General features: G+C 46.1%; 1 protein-coding gene across 2 annotated transcripts in view; it reads right to left on the reverse strand.

Annotated features, from left to right (window-relative positions):
• Positions 1 to 27257, reverse strand: part of WDR45 (WD repeat domain 45) — a 387946-nt gene that overhangs the window by 270866 nt on the left and 89823 nt on the right. For both annotated transcript variants that reach the window (XM_069645221.1, XM_069645222.1), the window contains one exon: positions 6962 to 7036. In XM_069645221.1, coding sequence (XP_069501322.1) covers positions 6962 to 7036 — 75 coding nt within the window. The remainder of the gene's footprint in view (positions 1 to 6961; positions 7037 to 27257) is intronic.

Genomic DNA, 27257 nt, shown 5'->3' on the forward strand with positions numbered 1-27257 from the left:
AACGTTTAAATACAGTCTCTTGTGTGAACTACTGTTCCCAAGAGTAGTAAAGTGAAATTGACTTTACTTATCTGTTTTTCCTATGTAGGTCCAGTACACCCCATCTTATGTGGAAATGCTGCGGGGGGTTAGTTAGTAGCCCCTTTTCCTACTTACTCATGTATAATTTTTTATGTTACCCTCACGACTTTAAATGGCTGGTGGCAGTGGATAATTTTCCTACCATTGTGCTTTCTACTGCAGGCTGAACCATCAGCTGCAGTAGTGCACCCATGGGTGCCCACTGCCCATTTTGTCAAAATGGCCCGGTCTTCTTTTTTCGTCATTTCTTGCTTGTGAGGTCTTCCTTGGGTTTCAATCTGTGCGCCAAACCAGGTTTAACCCTTTTGTTTGTTTTGCCTTTGGCAGGCTACAGTACTGAAACCCACCTCTGGCTCCAGTGTGCCTGGCAGGGCAGGAAGCGAGGGAGGTGCCCAAAACTCCCTGTCCTTTAGTCTCCTTGGTTACCTGAATGCACCCAGTGCTGATTGGCTGGCTGGCTGTCCTGGCAGGACAGCCACCCTGCTGTGTGAGTGACAGCTAGGCTGTGCATGAATGGGAGAAACCTGCATAAAAGGCAAGGTTTCTTGGACTGAAGGCAGAGTCGACCACTGGCTGAAATATCCGATGAAGGAATCTGGAAGATAAGCTTGCTGCACCCTCCAGGACCGTTGAGCTGTCCGGTGAAGCCCTGCAGCAGTGCTGAAGCTCCAACACCGAATCAACTAGAGAATCCCCGGAACGGATGACTTCTTCCCTTGGATTGGTGGGACCAACTAACCACAAGACAAACTTTGCTGGAGGACCCTCCCCAACTGGCTGTACTTCTTTGCTGCTGCTGGAACCGAGTGCCAGGGTCGAGAAATCCGTAGTTGAGTGCATCGTCTTTTAGCCGGACCAGAGCTCCAGGAAGATCCTGAGGACCCTCCCGAAGCAGGATGACCCAAGTCCGAGTCACCTCACCAGGACTCCAGAAGCAAGGGAAGCCCATCAAGTGCCCAACAACTGCATTGGTGCTATTTGCCGGTACCTGAAATCATGAAGTGACGCTGATCTGAAAAGAGCCCGTAGCCCCCAGGAACCCAGGATCTGCAAGACTGTAACCAGAACAGAAGCCAGCTGGATCCTCTTCTTCAAACCTAAGGTACTGTGCTGACTAAGGGGTACTTACTTATTGTCTGTAGCTTGCATCCTCTCACTTGAGACTTGCAGTAGCTGCTTTTTACAGAGTTGATCTCAGCTATGACCCTCACAAGCCTAACAGCGTGTGGCCCAACAGTGATTTCTTACAAACTCTCTAAACATTGTGCAAGACTTTTGTGCTATCTGAAGATGTGCTTCAGTTCCATAGACATTGTTCAAATTGACTTTGGCTGTCCTGGCTCCCTGCAGACTCTTCTGGCCCATTGACTTTGATTCTAAATATCCCTCATAGGTGGTGCATAGGTTTACCTTGAATTGCTGGGAAAGATCTAATCTAGACTTCATTGGGAGATTGAAAAGTGCTCACATGCTCTGAGAACCGGTTAACCCTTTTTCCTTCCCTAACGTTTTCCTTTTTCACAAACTCAGAATTTATTAAGTATCAAAAAGTGATATATAAATGCCAATACTGCCTAATAATTGAAGTCACCGCAGGGTGTAGGAAATGTATTGACAGCATCTCTAACGTGCATCTACTTGCTTATTCCAAATCTGAGAAAATGATATGAAGTGTATTGTGATTGTTGCATATTGCCCTTTTTAAAAGAAGGCTTATTTAAAACTGACTGTTAAATAAATAATTCATTATTTTACTAGAAAACCTGGAGTATAAGTGTTATTTGGATGCTTGTATGTGTGGATTTCGATGCTACAGTTCTACAGCTCACATGTACCCCTCTTGAGATAAGGCTGGCTGCTCAGTCACTCTACCAACTTGTGTAGTACAGACCTGTACCAATAGGTGGCTTACCCAATACCAAGAGGACAAGACTGGTAAAGTCTCCCACAGGGTTACTGCATGCAATGTTGCCTAACACCAGCATGGTGCCGTTGTGTCCCCCTGCCTTATTAGCTGCGAGGATCTTGTCCCATCCCCCTCTTTCCCCAGCCTTTTCTCTACCTCATAGGCCTGAAGGGGGTCCTTGAATGGCTGGGTCCCAGCTTAGGGCTGGGCAATGAATGCTCATGGACATTCTTAATAGGCTCAATGTAATGCAGTTGGAGACTGTGTGCATAGCAGGACCATTACTTTTTACCATCCCATTCTTACCCTCAGGCCAGTCTGTATCTATATTGTGCAGTAGCCCTTTAATCTCAGAAATTAAAACATTAATATCCTTAATAGGTTGAAACATTGCATTACAATTTCTTCTGTCTGTCTTTAGGAAAGATGGAAAAATTGGGAGCTGAGAAAAATAATACAATTTTAAATACTCCAGTGTGACTGTAAAAATTATCAAAATCTAGCAGTATAAGCAATAACAAAATGAGCCATAAAACAATCTGATACTGTAAAACAGTCTCGGTTAAATGGCAACACGAGCAGGGCGTGCCTAACTGGCTTAGGGGCTGACAAATTCCTTCTCCCTAATTCCCCTATACCCTGTGCCGTTAAGAGTCAAAACCCAAGGCAAGAAAATCCTGCATCAACAGGAATAAAGCAGCAGTCATTACAAATCAAATATACAGGGCGACCGGGATGTGGGTTAGTTTGGAGACTATCAATTATCCTTCTGCCCACCAGCTCCCCATACAGGTTGCAAACCACAAAGTCACTGAGTCAGCGTAAGAATTTCCAGGCCAACATCTTTACGAGGATGCACCGTGCAGTTGGTTGCGATAGGTTGCAAAGCCACCAAACACCATGCTCCTACAGTCCCTGCGATACTGTGTGGGATATCACATTGGTTCATGGAAGTTAAAGCCTGACCCCCATGGAGCTGAACACCTACTGTGCCAAACACTTTGTGCGCTTTGCGGGCTTCATTCTGCAGGGCAGTTGTCAGCACTTTTAAACCCCCAGGGGCGTGGCTTTAGGCTCCAGCAGTGTTGTTATCCTCAGAGCGCCAAACACTGTGTGCACCATTTACTGTGCGGGCTTCACCCTGCAGGGAGTTGGCTGTGCCAAGGCATAAAATAAACAGTGTTGCATAGAAATATGCTATGCAAAGCTACAGGTTTGCTAATTAAATTGACACTTGTTTAGCCAAGCTAGCTATTTAAGTTACCATGTTTAATGAAAGCACAGCTCACCCTACATTCCAAGTTTGCCCTTGGATCTCCCCCCACCCTCTTTTCTCTGTTCACTCCAATTCAAAGGGGCTAATGGAGAGAGACTGCAGCAGCAATAATCTCCTCCACTCTAACTGCCAAGGGCCTGTGTGTGAGTGCTAGGCAAGAATTTGTTTGAAAACCAGCAGTAACCAGATGATACTTTTTATTAAGCAGACTATATTGTGTCTGGCAAAGACCAGTATTTTTAAAAACAGTCCTGCAATTTAATTCCTAAAAATTGAAGTTGTTAAATTATGCATAATTACAGTATTTCTAATGTAAAACACTGAATGATCTCCATGCTTTACAGTAAAGCTTAGGTTAGTGTATCTAAATTTCATTTTGTTGGGCAGATGCATCACATTGATGAGTGAACACTTTTGAAAATGTACATGATCACACAGCCAAATGCTTTTGAAGGCAAACCTAGTTCTGTAACCTGCTGGTTGCATACATCTGTGCAACTGGAGATCAATTCATAAGCCGATCTGATACCCCTCGATATTCTATCTTATCACCCTGTTGCTTTATACCAGCTACCCTGAAAGTGAGATGGCCGCAAACTATTATTTTCTACCTAGTTTGCAAGGTTCTCTGCCTGCTACTCAACCCATTCTGGTTAGTATTACTTTCTTTCCTCTTACATAATGAATACACAAAGCTAACTAGATGTTTACGCAGAAACAAACCACGCATAGTCTCGCACAACAGCACATGACAACTACCAACTGAAAATTCACACCTAAGCTCAGCGAAAAGTGCAAACCGAACTGAAGCTGCCAACAGCACATCACAGCTCTCTTGCTCATTTTCCCCTCTACTAACTTACCTTACCCTCTTGCTTTTCAGATCCGCCGGAGCGCAAGGGGACCACTCAGGTGGTGATAGTGCATGGTATAAATGTCCGTTAACAGAAAATAGTGATCAATAGTTCATTCCAGTCTGTACATCTAAATATCTACATCTACATATCTACTGCACTACCATGCACTGTATTTAGCCGCCAGAGCTAGCTTTTCTCTAGGATTATGATTGCATTATATATTAGCGCCTGCGGGAGAGAGTTGGGCAAATTTTTTTCAGAGCCTTTATCGTGTTTATTTATTTATGTGCCCATTCATGCAGCTAACCTTTTGCATTTTGCAGACACTCATCCAGGGCTTGTGAAGTCTACCTGCCCGCTCGCTTAGTCGAGTAGATTTTATGAAGGGTGTTCACCATTTGCAGGGGATGTTTGAAACTTGTATTTAACATTTACTTTGTTTGCAGTAAATGCTAAATAAAGGTTTCACTGTGCCTGGCTGACCTCTAGGTGGCAGCAGAGTACAAAACAGTGGAGTTGATGTGACATGCACCATTTTACAGAAAGCACATTTACATTTTTTGTCCTCCTTTGCCAAAGGGCGAGTGCATTTCTCTTAGTTTGAGTAGGTAAACTAAACTACTCGGCTTGCAGGTCTAGTGGAATGTTAAAGAATTTGCAAGGCCAGACTCACTAATGTCTTTTCTCAGTGGTACAAACAAATTCTGTATTGATGTTCATTTTGTCTTGGGTAAAATTAACTTCTGGTGACATTAAAAATATTAGTACAACATTGCTAATAAAATGGGTTTGTTTGCAAATGAACATTTTGACTAGAAAACTCTCCTAATCAATTTTTGAAACTAATGTATGCCTTGCTGCGCTTTTAAACCCTGGGGGTGTGACTTTAGGCTCCAACAGCGCTGTAATCCTCACAGCACCAAAAATCATGTGCGCCCTTTACTATGTGAGTATTCTGATTTGAATACCATTCCATTTCCAGACTTATATTGAACTAAAGCCCATAGCAGACCAATACATTTTGGAAAGTAAACAGTGTGCTTACTGGAGGAGGCAGAGGGGCAGCTCAGAGGGGTTAAAATGAAACAGTTGGAAATTAAATGGAACTATTGCGCTGTTAAAGTGCTTTTATTTCTTTGTTGTCAAAAGAAAGGAATCTCTAACTCAAAGACCTCCTCCTTGCACCTGTAATCGCTGCAACCTGGTTTAATTTCACATCAGACTGCAAGTATTAAGTGCCCTAACCAATTCTAATAAAAGTCAGGGATTATGATTAAAATCTTTGGGCCGTCCAATTATGCGCCAGGTGATTCTGGTTCTTTAGGACACTGCATTATCATCACCAACATATCATGATATTATGTGCCCTAATAAAACAGTGGCCAGCCATATCTACACATCTGTTGTGTGGATCTGGCATCAGGGCGACTGATTAAAAGTGGGGCAGAAAAGCATTCCTCAAGGCTAACAGAATTAATGTCCCAAGCAGGAAAAGTTCCAAAGGGGAGTTTGTAATGGCTCTCACTGGGTGCTCAAACCGGTTGAGTTTACAGAGATATCCACAAGCTAGGGACAGCCTTGGATCACTGAGCTGGTATCGTTTCTTATACATGATGCACATGAGGTGATCCATACAAAACACTGAAAAGGCCCCATTTCACTAACCAGAGACCAGTCCTCAGAGGATGGTTATAACTAGGAGTGAAACGATTTAGTCCCTGGTCAAGAGCGATTCAACAATGAAGCAAAACGAGAGGATGCAGACAGCCACAGGAGAAGCAGTGGAGTGGTTGGTCATGAGAAAGGAACTCAACGTTTAATAGCACCCTTGTTTGGCCACTTCTGGGAGGAGCCACCAAGCACAGGAATAGAGGAAGACACTTTTCACTGAGCCTGCATCAGAATGATGAGACAGACCACAGTTGACAGACCCCAGAAATCTACGTTGCCAATATCGAACTACAATGAGTTTAAAGCTTGAACATTGAGGGGAAGCTCGAGTTGGAAGCTTAAGAAATGCAGAGTGGGAAATAAATTGTGAACATTGCAGAAGGATCAGGCATTTCAAACTTGTGAATGCAAGAAGGGTAAAGAAGTGGAAAATGAAAGTGAGAACCTCTAGTCTCTCTTCCCCGAGTATGGGCCCATCTGCGTAAATTCTGTCTTGCTACAAGGAATCTTCCTTGATCCCTCTTCCCCTTCTCCTGCCCTGCCCCAAAGATGCTAGCAGATCTTTGGGTTTGAGTAGCTATGCTTCCAGAGGAATGGACCTGCTGCTATGCAGAGAATAGCAGTGACAAGAGTGGAACTGAAAGAAGGTCCCTATAAAGAGAAAACTAAGTTCATCACAAGAAGGGCTGGGCTTTTTTGCAGTTGGCAGTCCGCACCTGTGAACACCCTCACTTTAGAGCTTAGCCTAACCTGTAGACATTTCGCAAAGCATTGAAGACTTTACTCTTCTGCTGATCTCACCTATTGTCTTATTTTGTATCACTCATCACCCAGATGCAGCTCACACTGGTGGTTCTTCGTGATTTGATCATTCATTAATATCCTCAATCAAACAAACAATAACACAGCATTAACCCTCGGAGACCAGTCTTTGTGGTATCTCCTCAGGTTCCCCTGGAAATCGGCTTGTTACCCCAGTAAGGTTCTCACATGCCCCTCCTGCTCCCTTTCCATGGTTTGTTTCTCACTCTCCCATTCGCACTCACACTTTCCTCTCCCACTGTCTCTCTCTTTCTCTTATACACTTTGCATGCATACCCCTTATTCTCTCCTCCTATGGTAGTACCCCCCTCTTGCCCTTCTCAAACTGCAGTCGCTCCTCCATCTTACCTAGATGTCCTTTCTCCATTAGAGGCTCGACATTGTAGATGCGCACTCCAGTCTCCATTGCACAACAGAAGCAACCTGCACAGGAAAGAGAAGGAATAGATAAAGCAAGGGAATAGAGAGCACATCTATCAATAAACATAGTTCCACTGTAAGCAATTGTAAGCAAGGGACTCTCGGAGCAGGAATATACAATATAATTAACAAAAAAGGAACAGTGTGCAATGGAAATGGTGTGCTAGGAGGTGCATATAAGAAGACTGGTACACACGGTACTGCAATGTGGGACAGGACTATAGCATGAGATGTCTTGGGTGGAAGAGCACAAGTGTTCAGGAAGGAGTAGTGTGTATGGCTCTTGGTACCCAAAAAGAAACATGCAAGAGTACTGGTGCACAAAAGATCTGGTATAAAGGGGTGAAACAGCATGTAAGTGGATTGGCAAATGTAGGAGCGGGGGAGAGCAACTTTCAAATAGAGGATAAGCCGAGTGGGGCTGGGGGGGGTACTACATAGGAGTAACCGTAGTACAGGCAGGCAGCCTGATACATGTAGGATCCCCAGGGTGTGAGATAGCTGAGAAGAAGAGAAGCAGCAGGGAGTGAAGGCAATGCAGCATAGAGAAGATGGGGATGAAGGGACTGGTGCACAGAGTAGCAAAAGGGTGTGAGGGCATGTCACAAGACAGAGTGGCAAAATGTAACGGGACAAGTGCAAACATGGGCAGCATGAAGCAATGGTATGGGGGCGCAGAGGACCAAGATTATATGAACTTGAGCACAGTACACCAGCAGAGCTCAAAGTACTTGTACAAGGGGTAGCAGCACAATGTCATTGAACTGGTTCATAAAGGAACAAGAGTGTGCAAAGGGAATATAACAAAAAGGGGCAACAGGTTTTAAGGCTATGGGGCATGGATCAGAAGCATACTAGTACATGAACGAGCAGCAGTGCGCCAGGTGATAAATTCTATGGGGACCGATTCAGAGAAAGGCTGGAGGGGTTGAAGAGTCCAAAATTGAGAGGATCAGCAGCATTCAAGCAAATTTGGACATGGAGGAATGGTAGGGTGGGATGGGACTAGTACACAGAGTGTGGTATGAGGATTTGAAGGGTCTGATAAACTTTGGGAGCTAACTATGAATCATTGGTAAAACCACTTTCTACATTGCTAAAACTGAATTTCCTTCCATTGGATTCACATTCACAACGAAAGGACTCAAAGCAGTCCTCTACAAGAGAAGAACACTGATAAAGATTTAGAACTAACATTACTTCCTGATCAAAATGCATTTAAGTACACAGTTTTCAGTTTTCGAGAGACCAAGCCAATAGCATATCGCTCCCATGTTTACACAATACCAGAAAAAAGGTTACTCCAAAAGTGAAGATCTTAATAAAAGTGCAGGTTGTACAACAGAAAGAAAGGGCTGTAGCAGTCATAAATCTATCCTGAATACTCCACTAGTTCATCCGGAAGCAGCTACGTACTCAAGGGTCTTAAACACTAAAGCACTACAACCTAGATGGATTCAGTGGGCTGCTAACAAGGCTGCTTCTGATGTGCAGTGCCATTGCAACCCAGACTTGAAGCAGAGATTTTAGGATTATTGAGAAGTAACCAGGATGGTTCCATATAGAGATTGCAGATCACTGGGCATAATTTTGGGGGTCTCTGTAGATGACCAGGCAAGAGTAGATTCTGAAGATTTCCAGCTGGACTGCTTGCAAATGTACCGAAAAGTAGGTGGCAAACTTGATTCTATTTGTAAATAGGCTTGCAAGTGTGAGATGGTTGACCGTAAAGAATTTTAAAATGGTGTTTTTAAAGAATATCGTCTCAATTTATCTAGCAATTTGGTTCTTGTCTCTGTAATGCAATAATCTGGCTATGATGGGTCTGAGAGGTGCATCCTGTGATGAATCTGATGGACTGATCACTGATTCCCCAGCAGTGACCTCCTCTCTGTGGCCAGGGGAAGGCAGCCAATACCTGATCCTCACGCTGGGGGTGGTTATATGAGGGAGGATCACATGGGAGGGGACATCTCCGGGAAGAGGGGATGACTCCATTGGAAGAGACGCAGTATTCCCCCCTTTTCCTTGACAAAGACTTTATAATATCCAAGTCCTTAGTGGATTGTGTCACCCCACAATTCCCCTTTATTGTAAAAATCAAAAACCCCTTCCTTTCTGTCACTCTTCACAAAACTCCATGCATACATCACACATTCACAACACACATAAAACATCTTCTGTAACTGACATGTCTTTATATGAGATTTTTGAACAATGTCAGTTTAGAAATCCAATTATATCTATGGACTTCAACTCCCATAAAGTCTCAAGTACTGAGACAAAGAAGAGGAGGGAAGAGTTGATGCAAACTAAGTAAATCCCAAAGACTAACGTGTACACTAGTTGTTCTATTGAAACTAAAGTGCTTTGGACCTTTAAAAATGGCATCCGCAATATCAAGCAAGTCAGAACGGGAGAGAACCGCTGCAGGAGAAACCCGACAGAGAGAAGACGGACACATCCATGCGGTGAATCACAAACACGAGTTACACATACCGGTGTGGGGTGAAGGAAGGAGAGGTGCAGCAGGCATACCCGAAGGACCGTGGGAGCACCGAGAGACACATTGGAGCTCCTGGTGGTATGGTCATGCCAGGAAACAGCATTCTTTTGGTCCAGGCCACAAAGGCAAGCTGGCGAGGGAAGGTGGAGCTGCAGGAAACGCTAGGGAGACATATCCATCGTGTCAGAAACCAACCCAGGGAGGAAGTTTCACAACAGAGGCATTCCATAAATTGGAGACACCGAGAACAACCGGTGAGTCCGCCCAGAGCCACTTGGGACCCTGGAGCGTACCAACACACATGCAAGCAAGTGAATTAAGAACGTTCTTATTGATATTATGGACAATGCTCAAAGGCAATTTAAACACAGACAATACCTATGCTTGAAAGGAAGAAGATTTGAATACTGAAAAGAATAATTGCAGCAACGAAACTTGAACAAATATCTATGGATGAGATGTCAATGCGGGGGAGAGCTGAAACAAGTGTTACCCTAAGTAAATACACTGATCAGATCAAAGTAGATGCTGATGTGATCTATTGAAAAGGACAGTGAAACCAATAACAAGTCCTGATAAAGCTGACATTTGTGGGGAAAGATTGCTGGCAGGGAAGTATACCACGGGATCTGTAAACACCTCAGAGGAGGATTCCAGGCAGGGGAGTATACTAGGCAATCCACCAAAGTTGTGCAAAGACTTTAAACATTCAGGGAAGACACCTGGCAAGGGAGTATACAAGGGGATCTGAAGAGCCCCATGAAAGTATTCCTGGCAAAGGAGCATGCCAGGAATCCACCAAAGGAGAAGCTCATAAAGGAAGTCCTGGCAGCCAAATCTACCAGGCAGTTTTGAAGACTGTGGGAAGATACCTGGCAGGGAAGTATATCAGGGATCTGAAGAACCTACAAGTGGATTCCTGGCAGAGCAGTATACCAGGCAATCCACAGAGTTGTAGTGGAAAGTTTAACAGTGATACAAAATACCTGGCAGGGAAGTATACCAGGGAGTCTGAAAAGTATATGAATGAAGTTCTGATATGTAAATGCACCAGGCTCTTGAAGTTGTATAACATTGTGGAAAAATACCTGGCCTGGGAGTATATCAGGAGGTCTAAAAAGCCCATAAAGATTTCTGGTGGAGGAATGCACCAGGCAATCCTTCAAGTTTACAAAACAAGAACCTTTTGGGCCACTACAGCAAACAGACACGCCATTCGTCAAACTGGCTTCGTAAAAAATGTTGGGACCAATATCAACTTACTCATCTTAAACCTGCTCAAACACGAAACCATCAGATCCAACACCCCGACCTACGCGGCCTTCATCGACCTCCATCTCGCTTTTGATAAAATCAATAGAAACATCTTATGGGAAAAATTGTCAAAATGGGGTTGCCCAGACAACATACTGGAACCAATAAAACTGCTATATTCATCTACACAAGTGCAGATCCGTTTGAGCAAGAGTGGTCTTGTCACACAACCGATCAAAACCTGGCATGGACTCAAACAAGGCTGCCCACTGGCTGCAGCCTTGTACAATTTGTACACATCAGATTTTGAAGAGACTATAGCTACTCCACAAATGAATCCGCCAAAATTAAACTCCACATCAATTCCAATGATTCTTTATGCCGATGATATTGCAATCTTTGCCAAAACACCGAGAGGTCTGCAGTCTGCCCTGAATAACCTCCAAAAATACATGGACACAAATCAGTTGGAAATTAACACCAGAAAAACTAAGATCATGTCGTTAACCACACAAAAGGGCCCCTCTCAGAAAACACCATCATTTTTTCTACAAAAGGAAAAAATTGAGCAAGTGCAAACAATCAAATATCTAGGGGTCTGGCTCAATAAATCCTCAGTCGAACAACCATGGATTGACCATCTGAAAAGCAAAGCACATTCTCTAGCGCGTCAGGGCTTAGTACTACATAAAAAATTTGGGAAATATTCTACGAAACCAGTCATCACTTTTTTCAAACAAAAAGTTGTTCCCATCTTAACATACGGCGGAGAGTCATTGATAAACCTATCAATAACCGTATGGGACCAACTGGAGCAAATCTTTTGGACAAAGGTCTTAGCCATCCCGAAATGTATTCCAACATCTATAATCCGATTCGAACTTGGCCTCCAATCCCTACACTCAATCATACGGTGGAAACAACTGGATCTTCTCAGGAAAATAAACAACAATGAGAAGATTCCCGCCTTGAATATTCTCCGTCCAATCGCTGGAAATATCAATGCAATGGCTCTGAACAAATGGAAGGAATTCCTTAACCAAGAAAGGATAAGATATGATATATCACTTGAAACCCTACTCTGTAGACCCCAAAGAGCCAAAATTCAAATTGAAAGATTCGATTGGATATCAACAATAAATGAAAAAAATGGATATAAACTTACGTTAAATTGTACCACTGAAGTTAGAGCCCTAAATGTGATCCCTCGCTATCTGAAGCTATTTCCCGACCGTCTTATTAGAGACACCTTCATGAGGCTGCGTCTCAATGTACTCCCAACACAGCAAATCCTTGCGATACGAGCACAGAAAACCCTCCGACATCAAATATGCAGGTATTGCAAGGAAGATGACACTATCGAAAGTCTGCATCATTTACTAATGCAATGCCCAGCCTTAGCAGACAAACGCCTTGCAGTTGCTACGCTCTATATGAAATCCAACAAACCTATGGACCCTAAAGAACGATGGGCACACATTTTATCTGGCAATAATATTTCTATGACGACTGCAGTTATCCGCTTCTGGCAAACAATCCAGACACAAGTAATACCTGATCATGGACAATCGCCTTGCCTTGGATAAATGTAGATTAACTTGTTAAACTTTTGGGTGACCTAATGTAATGAGATTTTCTTTGATAAATGTAAGGTTTAAAGTTATAAACCATATGCATTTTAATAAAAAAAAAAAAAAAAAGAACCTTTTAAATCCAATATAAAGAAATCAATGTTCCAAGGGTTATAATGCCATTAGTCCCTGCCAAGTCGTACCGGGGTACTAATTGCAATTTTTCTCGAGTTGAGAAACGGCGCACCAACTGTTTCTCGAGTAGAGAAAAAAAGCAAAATAAATGGCCGCCGGCGATTGGGGAGAAGGGACTACACATAGTCCCTTCTCCCTTTCCATGGCGGCCATTGAAATTAATATAAAAAAATAAACCAACAATATGGCCGCCATGGAACAGGGAGAAGGGACTACACATAGTCCCTTCACCCTTTGCATAGCGGCCAGTCACAGAAAGAGCCCCGGAGGTGAGGGAGCTTGTCGACCGGGAAATGCCCCGGCGAGGGACAATGAGCTTGCTAGTAATCGATGTGTGCTTAGCCTGCCAATCACAAAAGCCCACTGACCCTTGTGGGTACTAATGGATATTATGGAACGTAATGAGTGAAAAATAACTTTGTGAATCCAGTGTAAAAGCCTCAAGGAATTGTTGGATAAAGAGACACTCTTGTGATACAAAGAAGCTGTTGTTTAAAAGAGAAATTTTTGCCATCCTACCTAACAATCCAGGGGAAGGGAACCATGCTTTGGATCCAAGGGTTTCTCCTTGGAAAACACTTTTTGGATTTATCTTTATGTTTTTGTTTATGTACACTTTACAGCAAACATAAGCGAGAGACATTTTCTTGCACCCTTAGTTGTTTGCTTCTAGTGTGAGGGTCAGATTAGAATGTTTTGGACACAAGGACAGTTTCTAAGTTACTAACTTCTTGACTCATACGGATTCTTAGTTCTAGTTTCCTAGGTAGGTAACCTCTTTCTTTAGGATAGGCTAGAGAGGCGTTTTTCCAACCCATTTTTGGTAAATAAAAATGTCTGAAAATGGGCCTCATCACAAGTTAGCTGGTAATCCGACGCAATTTCTGCTGAGCGGAAATAGCATTACCGCCGGGTCGTGAGACAGTATTAGCACCACATCGCAACCTGGTGTGAACGCGAACCCTACTCTGGCGGTAAGGATATTAGCGCCCAGCGGAAATGCAGTGAAATAAGGGTTACCACAGAGAAACCAGCTCTAATAGCGCTACCAGAAATTGCATCATCGCCGGAACGGGAAGCATTGCGCCGGCCATATTGAAAAACACAACCCATTAAATATCTCCACTTCCTGCAGCCATCCGGTCCTGTAATGAAGCAAGAATGTCCCGGGAGAGGATAAGAGGCAAAGTTAGCAGAACATTGCCTGCGCAAACCCAAATTTAGTGAGGGGAAGCTGGTGGCCCTCACAGATGAGGTCATTGCCCACTGTGAGGAACTTTATGGCAGTCGGCAGAGGAAGACCACTGGGCAGAGCAGGACAGCCATCTAGAATGCCATCTGCCTGAAGGTGACGGCAGTGGCAAGTGTTCCCCGTGATGGAGAGGACTGCTGCAAACGGTGGAACGACCTGCGGTCAGGGTGCGGGGACTACTGTCAACACCGCCAGGAGTCCCTGGCGCCTGGAGGAGGCACTGTGGAGCCACTGGTCCTCACCGCCGGGGAAGAGAAATGCAGTACGGTGCTTGACAACAAAGGGATAGAGGAGGTCGGCAGGGAGGAGGCAGGTGCCAGCAGCCAGGAGGCAGAAGGTAAGTCAACACCCCCCTTCCCCCGACACAATAACAGCCCAGTATAAGATGCACCAGTGGGCAGGGACACATGTCAGCAGACCCAGAGCTGGGCAAGCCAACAGGGTGGAGTGAGGAGGTGGCACATCAGCACACCCTCTATAGCAGCCATGGGGCAGGTCACCAAGGGCACCCCTGAGCATCACAGCAGAGGGGAGGGGTGGCAAGTGACCCATCCAAATGCCATGCACACCACACACCTACTGGTGCACCCTGTGCAGGCGCGATTGAGGTGTGTGAGTAACCACGACAATGTGCAGCAGTCACACCAGCATGTTGCAGGCCCAGTTGGCCTGCCCCATGTTGGCATGGCAGAGAAGCCACAGGAAAGTATGCGTCCCACACACTGACGTGTGCTCAGCGTGCCATTCACTGTGCACCACAGTGCAGCCTTGCTGGCTGCACAGCAGTGCCCCATAGAGCAAGGCCAGTGCCATGACCTAAGCCATGACCCTCACTCCCCACCATGTGAGTACCACCCAGGGCCATGAAGGACCACAAGCATTAATGCCAGATGGCAGCAGCCCCAGCATGGACACTCTGCCCTCCCCACACACAAGCCAAAGACAAACTGGCCATGTGTCACACACTCGCTACAAGCAACCCCATGATGCTGGGCCCACATGCAATACCCCCTAACCAACCATGCCCATTTGCTCATATGTGTGGGGTTCTACCCTGTACCATAGCAAATGTGTCTTGCATGCCAATGCACAACGGGGAACCATATCCAACGACATTTCCTATGTCCCCTACCGGCACTCATGCATCGCCAGAGTCATCAGAGGAGGAGGTTGCAGGCTCATCTGGGAGCGGCTCATCCAGGTCCTCAAGGTCTGCAACCACCCAGCGAAGGGCCACTCAGGCTACACCAAGGTGGATGTCCCGCTGTGTAACACTGCAACACAGCAGGGCCAAGCCAACGTCCACACCACAGGCCAAGAGGAGCAGTGCAAGGCCCACTGCACCCACACCCGCAGCTGGAGGCACAGTTAACGAGGCCACTACCAGTTGTACCTCCTCAAAGGTATTCTTCCTTTTCTCACTTCCCCCAGAAGTTCACTGTCTCCAGAGCCCTGGCTCTCTCTAGGCTGGACTACTGCAACAGCCTCTTTCTCAATCTACCTTCCTCTACTCTCCTCCCTCTGCAGCTAATCCAGAACAGGACTGCAAGACTCGTCCCTGTCCTCAGGCCCAGGCACCGTATCTCTCCAGCCCTGAAATCTCTCCACTGGCTCCCAGTGGCTACAAGGATCAAGCTCAAGACCCTTTGCATCGTCCACAAGGCTTTCTGGGACCGGGCCCCACACTACAACCAACTCTCTTCCAAAACACCTTAATTCTTAAGCCCTTCGCTCAGCCACCTCAAACTCTCTGAGGGTCAGACGCTTCTCCAGGCAGAGAGTGGGCGGTACATCTCTGTCCTCTGCAGGTACCTCCCTCTGGAATGGCCTCCCAGCCCTTCTCAAACCTGAGCCGGACCACGAGAAGTTCTGGAAGCAGCTCAAGACATTCCTATTTAACTCTGCTTTCTCTCGCTCACCCCTGTAGCCCTACCTGTCTGCTGCGCTGACTGGTTGCCTGACTACCATCAGAGCCTCACTGGTTACCAGGCTATTTCATTACTTGGGGACTGTAATTGTAACCCTACAGTCCCCAACCTCCCAGCACTTATCCAGAGCCACACTGCCCTGGCTGCACGTACTCTGAGCAATGCCGCTCTGATTGCACTTCCCCCTTACTTCTCCCGGGCACTTTTCCATTCCCCCTGCACTTTGCATTATCGCACTTGCATGATCTGAATGACACAAGGCCCAGTAAGATAGTTTGTTTTGTCTTCCCTATGTCTTCCCTCCATTGTCTTGTTGTGCCTAGAAACACTTGTGTATAGGCGCGTTATAAATGACATATCATATCATAGTGTGCTGGGGAGTAGGTGGTGGGAGGGGTGATGTGGGGTAGTGTGCTTGGGAGTTGGTGGGGGGAGAGAGGGGATAGTGTGCTAGGGAGTTGGTGGTGGGAGGGGAGAATAGTTGGGGCACTGCATACAATAAACAGGGTTTACCTTCAACAATGTGTGGACATTCCCGATTGTGTCATTGTCGTAGTTACTGATTGAGTTGGTGTCACACAGTTGTGCATGGCTTGTGCAATGTGGAGGTGTCAAAAGAAATTGTCTATCAGTCCCTTGCGTGCCATTCTCCCATCCCTCATGTCATCTCTCGCAATGCGTGCATTTTCCTCTGCCACAGACACTGCATCCTCATCCTCTGGGGGGTGGGGGGATAGCAGACATTCCTCTTCAGGCAGATATTTTGCAGCATGGCAAACACAAGCACAATTTTGCCCACTTTCTCTGGAGCATACATCAGGGCTCCACCGGTACGGTCAAGGTAGCAGAAAACGTGCCTTCAGGAGGCCAAAGGGACACTCGATGCACACACAGGTCCTGCTGTGAGCGTGGTTGTAGGCATTCTCCTGTGGTGTACGTTGATCACGCACAGGAGTCTAGTCATGGCAGATGTGGGTATCCAGAGTCACCTGCATGGGGGGAGGCACAGGCATTAGTCACGGTGTAAGATGTGGGGATAGACTTACACAATATCAGGTCAATGGACTACTCTTGCATGCACATTGGCCTTCATTTCACAGCATGTGTCTATTCTATGTTTGTGCATGTAGTGTCTCTCGTGCCAAGCATTATTTGTGCTTCATATGCACAATGTTCCCTTGCAGCATATGTTACGTAAGGTGTATGTCAGTGACATGTGCAGCGGACATGGTGGCTGTCATGTGGCAGTGTATTTACACTGTGCATGTGGCATGCTGGGTTCCCCATGGGCCATCCCTGCGTGTCTGGTGCTAACGGGAGGCTTTGGGGGCTGACCGCATATGGGTGCATGGATCTGGGACTGGGAGGGTTGTTCTTTTTTGGAACAAGTTTATGCAAATTTTCCAACAAACATGTAAGCACACAATAATTTCCACACATACAACCAAAACATTCTTACATTCTTATAATGAAAAGACCCAACCCCTCCCCCCAAACAATCCAACTAGAATGCAATGTCTAATCATAAAATTTGGATGAAAAAGGTGAGAGAGATAAAGAAAAAGAAGGAAGGGAAGGGTTGTTCTTGTGTGAGGCGATGTGGCCATTTGTCAACATTGCTTTGTTAAGTGCATGTTGCATTGTGGTACCTGTAGTCATCTTGGTGTTTATAGTTGCTACAGTATGTGTACATCAGCTTCTTCATGCAGGTAAGTGTGAAATGTGAATGCTCCTTGGCCTGTACTGTGACGTTGGTGCCGGAGGTGGCCAAGTACGGAATTTGCATTTGTTTGTCATGCCATCCCTTGTGTAGTTATTTGCACCCCCCCACCCCCCATGTGCTGGCTTCTCTACTCACCCACTATCCAGTTCCGTTGTCCTCTGTGCCTCTCCATCTTTCCATCTATCCTGGCAGTGTGTTGTTCCATAGGACCATGGCATCGTGGGTGGAACCAGGGTAGTGGGCTCAGCAGTTGATAATGTACAGATTGGGGTCGCAGGTCACCTGCACATTCAGGGAGTGGTAGTGCTTTCGGTTACGGCACACTGCTTTGTGGGCCTGGAGGGCCACCAGTGCATCAATCACATTTGGCATTTGGGCAACAGCATAGAACTGTGCCGGTAGGCAGTGAGATGTGGCATTGCACTTGCTGCAGGAGGACTTCAAGCACCTGGCCCAACACTTCACAGAATGTGGGCTGTGCCATGCCATGCATCATGGCCACAGAGTGCTGGAGGTGCCAATTCAGAGGAATTGTAGGACAGACACTAGCTTCAGCAGTGGCGGCACTGCTGTCCTCCTCCTTCCTTCTTCCTCTTTCCTCCTTCCTCCTTCCCTCCCCTTCTCCTTCCTCATCCTCCCCCTGTGCCCTGGCCTGGTTGTCCTGCCTCTCTACTTCCCGCTGCAGCATGAGCAGCTGCCTCTTCGAGCTCACAGTGGCAGCATGGTGTTGGAAACAATGTTTGTGGTAGGGTGTGTGCCTTATGTAGCACTCTGGGGTGGATTGGGATCACCTGTGGCTTCACCCGTGTCCATTTACCTCCACTGTGGCGTGTTTTCGGCAGTACTAGCGCCTGTTTTCGGCGTTAATATCGCTGAACATGGACTTGTGATGCGGCTGTGTTTGCGCCGCATGTGGCCGGCTGTAATAGCGGCAGCTGTAATTGCGCCAGCTGATTTTACAGTGAGTAGTATTTGCGCTGGCCCATGATTCGCCAGAGCGGTATTGGCGGAGCTAATTCTGTTACTGCCACTTTTAAGGGTTACCGCCAGACTTGTGATGAGGCCCAATGAGAATATTACAACTTTGTGTCCTCCTCTCATTTGTGACCCCTCACAATCCGGCCATGTCCCGAGATACCAACGATCCCACTAGATAATTAAACGGATGAACAGTTTCACGTTAAGAAGCAGCTGTGGAATTCGCAGCTGTGGAATTCGTATTTCTAAACATGTTTTCATCTGCCCGATCTCCTTTCCCACTCGCAGGCCCATGATGAGGACTTTGTTTCTGTGCCACCTCCTCTAAATCCTCAACCTTCTTTTGAAGTGCTTTTACATCGTTTTTGATAAGTGCAAAGGTTTGGGATATTTTGCTCACGTCATCTTCTGTGTTGCCAATAGGTCTTCTTTGTTGCGGTCTGTTGATGGTACTAGTTGGGCTTGTCTATTGTCCACCCTGTTATTCCACCAATTCTAGATGAACTCTTAGTGTGACTATTTTTCAGCTTGGTCCTTATCCTTTGCTAAGTAACAAATAACTCCTCACTTTCAGCGGAATTTATGGCATATTCCTTATCCATAGCTTTCTCCTGGTTGTGGTCTGCAAACTGCTGAAGAATGGTCCAGCTTTTAGTCTCTGTGTTTTAGGCTTAGACATGCCATACGATTGACATACAGGTCGAACAACAAGAGTTCAATTAGTGTATTTATGTTATGAAGGCTGGCATACCAGTACAGTAAATTCAGCACAGTTGTTGCCGGTATTCCGCTAGTAATTCTGGTGGGATACTGGCAAACTGACCCTACCTTTTCCACCGCCTGATATCCTGGTATTACCGGGATGTTCCAGGTAGCGGACATGTCGATAAATCCCCATTCCATGGAACCCCAGATGACTCCATGGAGGAGATTGCCGCAATTGGTGCCGGTAATTACTGCATTTTTTTCCCCAGAGGGGGCCCGATTTACCGGCAGGTGAGGCTTGGAGGTAGATCTGTGGCCCCCACCGGCAAACTTGTGTGTTCCCGGTACGGAAATAATGCAGGTGCCGGAATTACCAGATCGGCCCATTTGTTAATTATTCAGGAATTTTTCCCGTACCGTAACAAGGCTCTTCTGCTAAACTTCATTCAGGCTTAAACATGTACATTGCATCAATTACAGCAACAAGTGATCATCCTCATTGCGTAAGGAGTCGCTGCAAAGTTCATCCTTGACTTGTTATAGATATGTTCTAAAACTCAGTTATTCTCTGTTGGGAGGGTAGCAATACAGGGATTTCTGTGTCCGGTACGGTTATCAATTCATAATCGTTTGCGAGTTTTCCATGCAGACGGTATCCCTATCTAATTCAGCAACACAGCGGCCCTTCCCGCGTACCAAATCAGCCTGTGTTTGCTACACACCCATGCCAAAGCGTAGGTCGGAAACCCCTACGCCAGCGACAACCCGCCATGAATCATGCATAGCTTTAGCCCTCCCATGCCCAACCCTTCCACATTGGAATCTCACAATGCCTGCAAAGGCTGAAGAGTAGCACGCTCGCCACACAAGCAGATCTGACCCCATGCACACCCGGCATGCCCCAGATTCCCAGCATTTCAGCAATGGCTCAGGATTGCTGCGCCCATGGCGCCATCTTGAAGGCTTGTACATCGTTAGCAGCAGAGGCCATTACTCGTGACACAGTAGTACAAAACCGTTAGCTTCCCATCAAATTGCACTAGAAAATATTAACTCTCTTACTGCACAGCAAGAGGACATCCACAGGTGGATAAAATTATGAAATGAAGACTGATTCATAGCATTTGGGGAGTGAGCTCTGACTCTAGCATCTTTATCTTTCCCCTAACATCACTGAATCCCAAAATCTGGGGTTGTTAAAGTGCACAGTGGAAAAGAAGACAGGAACTCCTATCGTCCCAGAAGACTACTGTGGTGAAAGGTGCCACAGCACTGCCCTCATCTGTACACACCTGGTTGTGGGGTGGAGTAGATGACAAAAGAACTGCAGGAGCCTGCACCAAAAACATGCCACCATGAAACGCATAGATGAATCACAGGTCTTTCTTTGCAAGATGGGGAAAAAGGTCACTCTATCAGCAATCAGGAACAGTGCATTACCATCTATCTACCCCACAATTGCTGTTGCCAAGAATCATGGAAACAAAAAAGCACTATGAGCCTCTCTACACAGTGTTTGGCAGATTGCTGGCAGAGCATTATTCGGAAAGCGTTGAAACTCATGTGCTTAACCAGACAATCCCAGGACTACTATTTTTACTTCACCACATCCTCCATCTATTGTCATGAAGGGCCCACTGAAAGCAAAAACTAAAAAAGGGCAACAGAATGGGCAGTTAGAACTTTTATCACCTCTTCCTTTACCCTTTAAGAATGAAGCCCAAGAGGGGACAAGAAAGAAATCCATCAACAAATTCCCTTTGCAAGGAACCAAATGGATTGAATCTGTGTTCATGCTCCATTTTGGATTTCTCCGTTTAGAGGGTAGAGGCGGGGTGGACACTGGATCCACAATCTTAAGTAGGCCAGAAGGTGATCTAGTGTAAGGGTGGGAAAGCTGGGCCTGTGACGTGATCTTGGTCTAAAATGCCTGCAGGAATTGGTCTGGATCCCTATACTCTAAGAGAATTGGTACTCTGAATGCTGGTGAGCTGCCTAAGCTGATATTATGCCTGTTCCGAGGCCTGACCCAGAGAAGCCTGTGAGGACAACACAGCCCTAAACTGATGGTTTGGATTTCCAGAAGGCCACCCAGAAAGACCAAAGTCTAAATCGAGATCAATAAATCCAGAAAGCCTACCAGAGAGAAGGAGGTTTGGGTAGCAAAGGGTAAACTTCAATTTTTAATACTCAATAAAATAACACTTACCTACGATACACTGCGTACAAGTCCTGATTGAAGTGCTAAACCGAGTATTGGCACCAGAGGTAGATTAGAGAGGATTTGCATAAGAGCCTGGCTGCAGAGTATGCACATCTGTAGTTGGTTTGTAAATGTTCGACCATCTGAATATGTATTGCTATTTATTACTATTTACTGTATTGAAGAGGGAGATAGGACTGTGCCCCACGTTGCACCGGTCCCACCCTTGTCTCGACGTCAAAGAAATTAAAAGGTGTACATCATTCCTGGCCCCCTCGTCCCCATCGATGATGTACCGCAGATGCAATACCACCAATACTATCAGGACTGAAATGTTCTTCATGTCAGTTGTCCCAGGAGTCCAGGCCAGCTGGAACACCAAGTGGCTCCAGATCACAAGATGGGAACTGTTACAGACAGTACATTAGACAGTTAAATGGTTCAACGCCATCAAAGAAGAACTGAGAGCCATCAGACGGATGACCCTCCAAAATAAATATGTTCTGGATCACCTCATAGCTGTGGAAGGAGGCATGTGCACAAAGATAGGGCTGTCCTGCTGCACCTACGTGCCCGACCACGATGGAGAACATTGAACCCTCACAGAAGCCATCATGCCATTATCAGACCTGCATGCCAAGATGGAAGACATAACGATCCCAGCAGGGGAAGATGAAGGTTAGCTGTCATATATCATTTCCTGGATACCATCATCGATGGGCAATGGACTGAAGGTCCTCGTAGCTGCTTTAGTGCTAGTACTACTAGACTTCTGTGTCATTAGGGTAGCTATAACACAGTGTAAGAAGACTAACCAGAAGACAATAGGGATGAAAATATTATTGGATGTAGAGACAAAGGCAGACAAAGAAACGCAAACTTTTAAAGTGCTACAGTCACATTTGAAACAATCCCCCTTTTACGCATCCATGCACCAGGTTCTCATTTCCGCCAGATCCACGCGATTACGTGGGACATTGGGTATGGTGCAAACCCGATGGAGACCTGGGGTTTCGATGGACAAGTGAAGTACGAAGGTCACCTTGGAGGAGTGGTGAAAGTATGGATTCCGAAGCCATATATGAACAGGGAGAACATCCAAGGAAGTGTGGTCTATATATCGACCAGAGGGGGTGACTGAAGGGCAGATATGCATGTGGCCCTCATTGCACTGGTCCCACCCTCGTCTCGACGTCAAAGAAATGAAAGGTGTACATCGTTCCTGGCCCCCACCACCCCATCGCCGATGTACTACAGATGTGAGAAGCGATATTCATTCAGACAGCCATTTAGACCCTATCCTGATGACGTCACTGAAGAGATACGTTTGCAGTCGATGGAGCAAATAGACTGACTGAGACCATGCAAAAGGCTGATGACGTCAATACTGAGACTGTCACATAGATGTGATAGACATGAAGCACATATACATTGCTGCATGAAGCTACGCAGACACTTAAATTAAATTGCTCCTAGATACGAAGAACATGCTTATGACCCACTTAGATAGAGGACGGATACACCTTTGCTATGCCGTAACTGCAAGTTGCACAAGAATACATATGAACTGCTTGCCGACGTTGAATGCAATTAACATGAGTGGCTATGCAAATCAAAATGGAAGCCACAACTGCATTGAAATAAATGGAAGGCACTGAAAAGGCTTGAGACTACAGAGCGAGGCCCAACACGCTCATTTTGCAAAGACGCACAGACCAGGCTGCCATTGCAGCTATTGTGCACATTCTTGCCAAGAACACCAAGGGAGAGAAGGTTTCATGTTGACAGAAGAGATAGAATTCCTGCATGTGTAAAAGTTGAAGATCCTCATAAATGCGAGTAGAAAAATTAAGTTTGTGGTCCCTACACATGTGATCTAAACCTGGGAGACAAAGCTTATTCATTCGAGCCAGACGGAGACCGGTGTTCCCATCCAACTGAAGGCAAGATGATACAAAAGTAATACCAGGTTGAAAGCTTAATGTTCTGCCTCAAGGCCTAGAGGATCGGCGATGGTAATTTTGCTGGGTACAGCCAGCACCTTTGAGGCTGTTCCCACCACCTTGAATAGTTGGAATGGTAACGTTCCAAAACGCCAAGGCTGAGAAGACCCTCTCTGACCAATCCCTACCCACCTTCTGTGTTAGCTCACACTTTGTTGCAAGACCCATTAGCAATGTGCCAACCTGGCATGCCTGTAGTTGCAACATTTAGGAGGTGATCACAGGTAGAGTCTCCAGACATGGTTTAGCCAATAAAAAGTATTAACCTTATAATTTCTATATGTAGCCTACCGTACTAACTAATCCCATCTCACTGTAGGTTTTGCAATGTATTGTTTATATTGTGACGTCACTTTGCATTAAAACTCCATGACAAGTCTGTAACCAGTTCCTCTTGCTTGTAGTTGGGGAAATTAACAGACCTCCGTCTTGCTTCAGGTGGTTGCAAAGGACAGTCGCTACAACCCTCAGCGAATATCCTTATTTCCTGCCGTGTGCCCGAAGGGATGGGTTTCGACCTGTGAGGACCGGATCTTTGACCACGCATGGAAACTGAGTCGGTCGTCAGGAGCCCCCTTGGTGAAATTCCTGCCCACTCCCTGTGGGATGCCGAGCAGAATGGAAGGCAGAGTGGCAAATTGTGGGAGTGACAGTGTCCGGGGGCTTCAGTGGATCCGCAGAGTGCAGACCGCAGAGAATCCTTGTTTCTAGGCGGTAGCTTAGTTCACGTATGACGAGATGAATCCCTGTTTCCAGGCGCTTGCTAGGTTATGGATGAATCACTGTGTCTAGGAGCTAGCTTAGGTTGCGGAAGGTGATACCTTATTGACTTTTACAGAAAAGGAAAAAAAAGAAAAGAAAACAGATTTAAAGGTTATCCTATGTTACAGTGTAGAAGAAGGACCCCACCCTTGAGTGGGCATCTATAACAGATGATTCCCCTGTGAATGGAAAAGCAGGATGGCGGCTGCAGGGTAATTGTGTTGTGGTGTTCTTGTGTATTGTGGGGTTTGAGAGTGCACTCAAAGTGTTTTACATGCTAAGTGGTTGGTGACATCACATGAGGTTGTGAATAGGACATAGCGCATTGGTGGAATATTGGCCCATAGTAGGGCACAGAGTTGTTGGAAAAGAAATGTGGAAAAGACAGTGTTTTACAATGGGGCAAGGTGGTGTTGGAGCTTTGGAAAACGAGAAGGTTACTGTTACTTTTGGGTTGGGCTGTAAGAGCACATGGAAAGTTGTGGCTTGGCCTGAAGGGCTGAGACTAGAGCGTGGGCGGTGTGCGGAACATGTCCTTGATGGTGAGCCGGAGAAGCTGGTGGAACACAGTGGAGGCTTTTTATTTTTGATAAGTTGGTTTATTGTTGATGAGGATCGCCAAATTAAGAGTGCATTGTTTGAAGTATACAAAAAAATACTGATTTGAGGTCAAGTAAGTATCGGCAGTCAGAGTAGCGTGTCATCTTGGGGGATACACCCCTTAAACATTTGTGCAAGTCTCTTCCGCAGTATCAGGACAAAATATGCAAGTAGCACGGAATGGACTCATGATACAGACAGCAAAAATGGCAAGGCCATGGCCCCGGGAGGGCAGTCTCTCGAAATCTGTGCTGCAACACATGATCATGTATTTACATGCTGCCTATAAGGGAAACAGTTAAGTGACAAACTAGCAATACTGGAGTTATGGAAGATGTTTGAGGACAGGGAAGAGACCCCTCCCAAGAGGAGGATACTCAGCCAGCATGATGCAGAAGCGTAGCGCCCACGGCTCCTCCTCCTCCCTCCTCAAACAACTGACCCATAGACAATGTATGGGAGGACAGGTCAAAGAGACCCCCCCCCCTACCCTGCAGTCCCCTCCTTGTGATGTCCATGACTCATCAGTGACCCAGGTGGTGGGTGGACCACTGGCCGACACATCGACTAAACATACTGTATTAGGCTAGGCCCAGGAAACCATTTTGAAAACCAGAACGCCATTTTAAGACATGACTCCTTGTGTGCTGCAGCACGGCCCCCACCTTTAGAGAGTCCTCGTCTACCCTGGCAGATCCGCTGAAAGCCTGTTCCCACGACCAGTCGGACATGAGCTAGTGTTAGAGCAAACATTGTATCTTTCACCTTCCGCAGTGCATCATTATCCTCAGCGTGACCCGAGCAGCGGGGCTGGCTTGGAAAATAACTGTAAATCATCCTCGATGAAACAAAAGCCTTAACCCCACACCAAGAAACTGCTCAAATACATATATACATATACACATATATTGCATTCCAATGATATCCCTCGTGCACAACTTCTGTGTTAAAAATCTACAAACCCTGTACGAACCGAAGAACGTGTCATTGTGCGACCACATTGTCACAATACTCAAACCCCCTCAGTATCGCACACACTCAGGGCCCCTAGCCTCCTACTATGTGCTTCTCTAGGGGTAATGTAAAGTGAGTGATGCCAAATGCTTATGCCATGACTACCCTGATGCTGCTAGAGTGCAAAAGAACACAAGCACAACAGTATTGTGAGCTCATGTAAATTAGATACATAGAATGCCATCAAGTGCAAATGTACAGGTTTAATGTGTATTACTGCTGTCAACCGTATTGGTCTGTTGCTCCTGCGTGCTCCACCAACCCTAATACTACCTCACGTATCGCGTTTACAGTGTGATACTAAAACTGCCAATATTGCAAATACTTACCCTATAGTGACTAATGGAGCTGTAGATATAGTTAACGAATTCTGAAATGAATATGTACTGATGTAAAGACTATAGATGTGTAACCCCTTAACCATTTTACATAATGCGAATCCTTTCGTTTTACAATTTGCATCTTGCGAGAAGACTATCATTGTGGGCATGTCCAAGGCCACCTCTCCTCCCTTCCCATTGAAGCCTGCCAGAGAAAGCAAGGCCCGAGCGACACCGCCTCACCTCCCCCAATTCGGCTGGAGCCGTTTCAGGCATTCATGATTCCCCCGCAGCTCACATGGCCACGAACAGCCACCTGAATTATTTACAGCCCAGCAGCAAAATTCGGCCATAACCAGAGGCCAGAGGTGCCCCCTCATAGGTCCCATGACCCATCAGTTCACCCCAGATTAATGACGCTTGTAAAAGAAGATACTTAATATTTCACCAACATTGTGTAAAAGCATCCGTCATGACTTCTAACGAGACCCAAAGCCCGGACAGCTTACCCCATGCCCTGAGACCCGCCCCCGTGGCCTATGATACATAGTCAACAGGATAACAGCAACCCTGTATGGATGTCTCGCCAAAGTACCCCACCTAATGCACATTCCTCCTGTGTTAAATTAACCTGTAGAATAACCTATTGTAGGATTTACAGGACAACTGACATTGCAGCTTTGAATGAATGGGGTGTGCCTGGCCCTTAGGGCAGAAAGCCAAGAAAGACGTCCATCAATGACACTGTCCACGCCTGACCGGACAACGCCTCCCATATGAGCCCAGCTGACCTGCCCACCTCACATTGGCCTCACGTTGGCCCCCGGCGGTGTCCACCAACCACGGAGAGACGCATCACGGCTGCACATATAGTTAGTCGACGTCACCCAATCCCCATGTGCATGTGCCCCCTATAGTGTGTAGGTGCCTATGACACTTTTTGTAAATAAAAACGCCTGTCTTTGCTATTGTCAGACAGAGCGCTCTCTGAGTTTGCAGAGTTCTTTGCATGTCCTATTTTGACTTAGATAAAGCCTCCCCTAAACTCACCCGCACTTGGTCCTAGCCTTATTCCCATTCGTGGGAGAGTCCATTCTTGCCTCTCATTGCGGGGAGGGTCGTGCTATCTGGGGACGCTCACCTTCAGTGGTGACCCTGATTGCGTGATTACATCTCCTGGTACGTCCTTTCCGTCCCCTCTGGCACGAAA

Source organism: Ambystoma mexicanum, chromosome 2p, assembly GCF_040938575.1.
Source record: "Ambystoma mexicanum isolate Mex_15411 chromosome 2p, UKY_AmexF1_1, whole genome shotgun sequence".
NCBI classification, from domain to species: Eukaryota; Metazoa; Chordata; class Amphibia; order Caudata; family Ambystomatidae; genus Ambystoma; species Ambystoma mexicanum.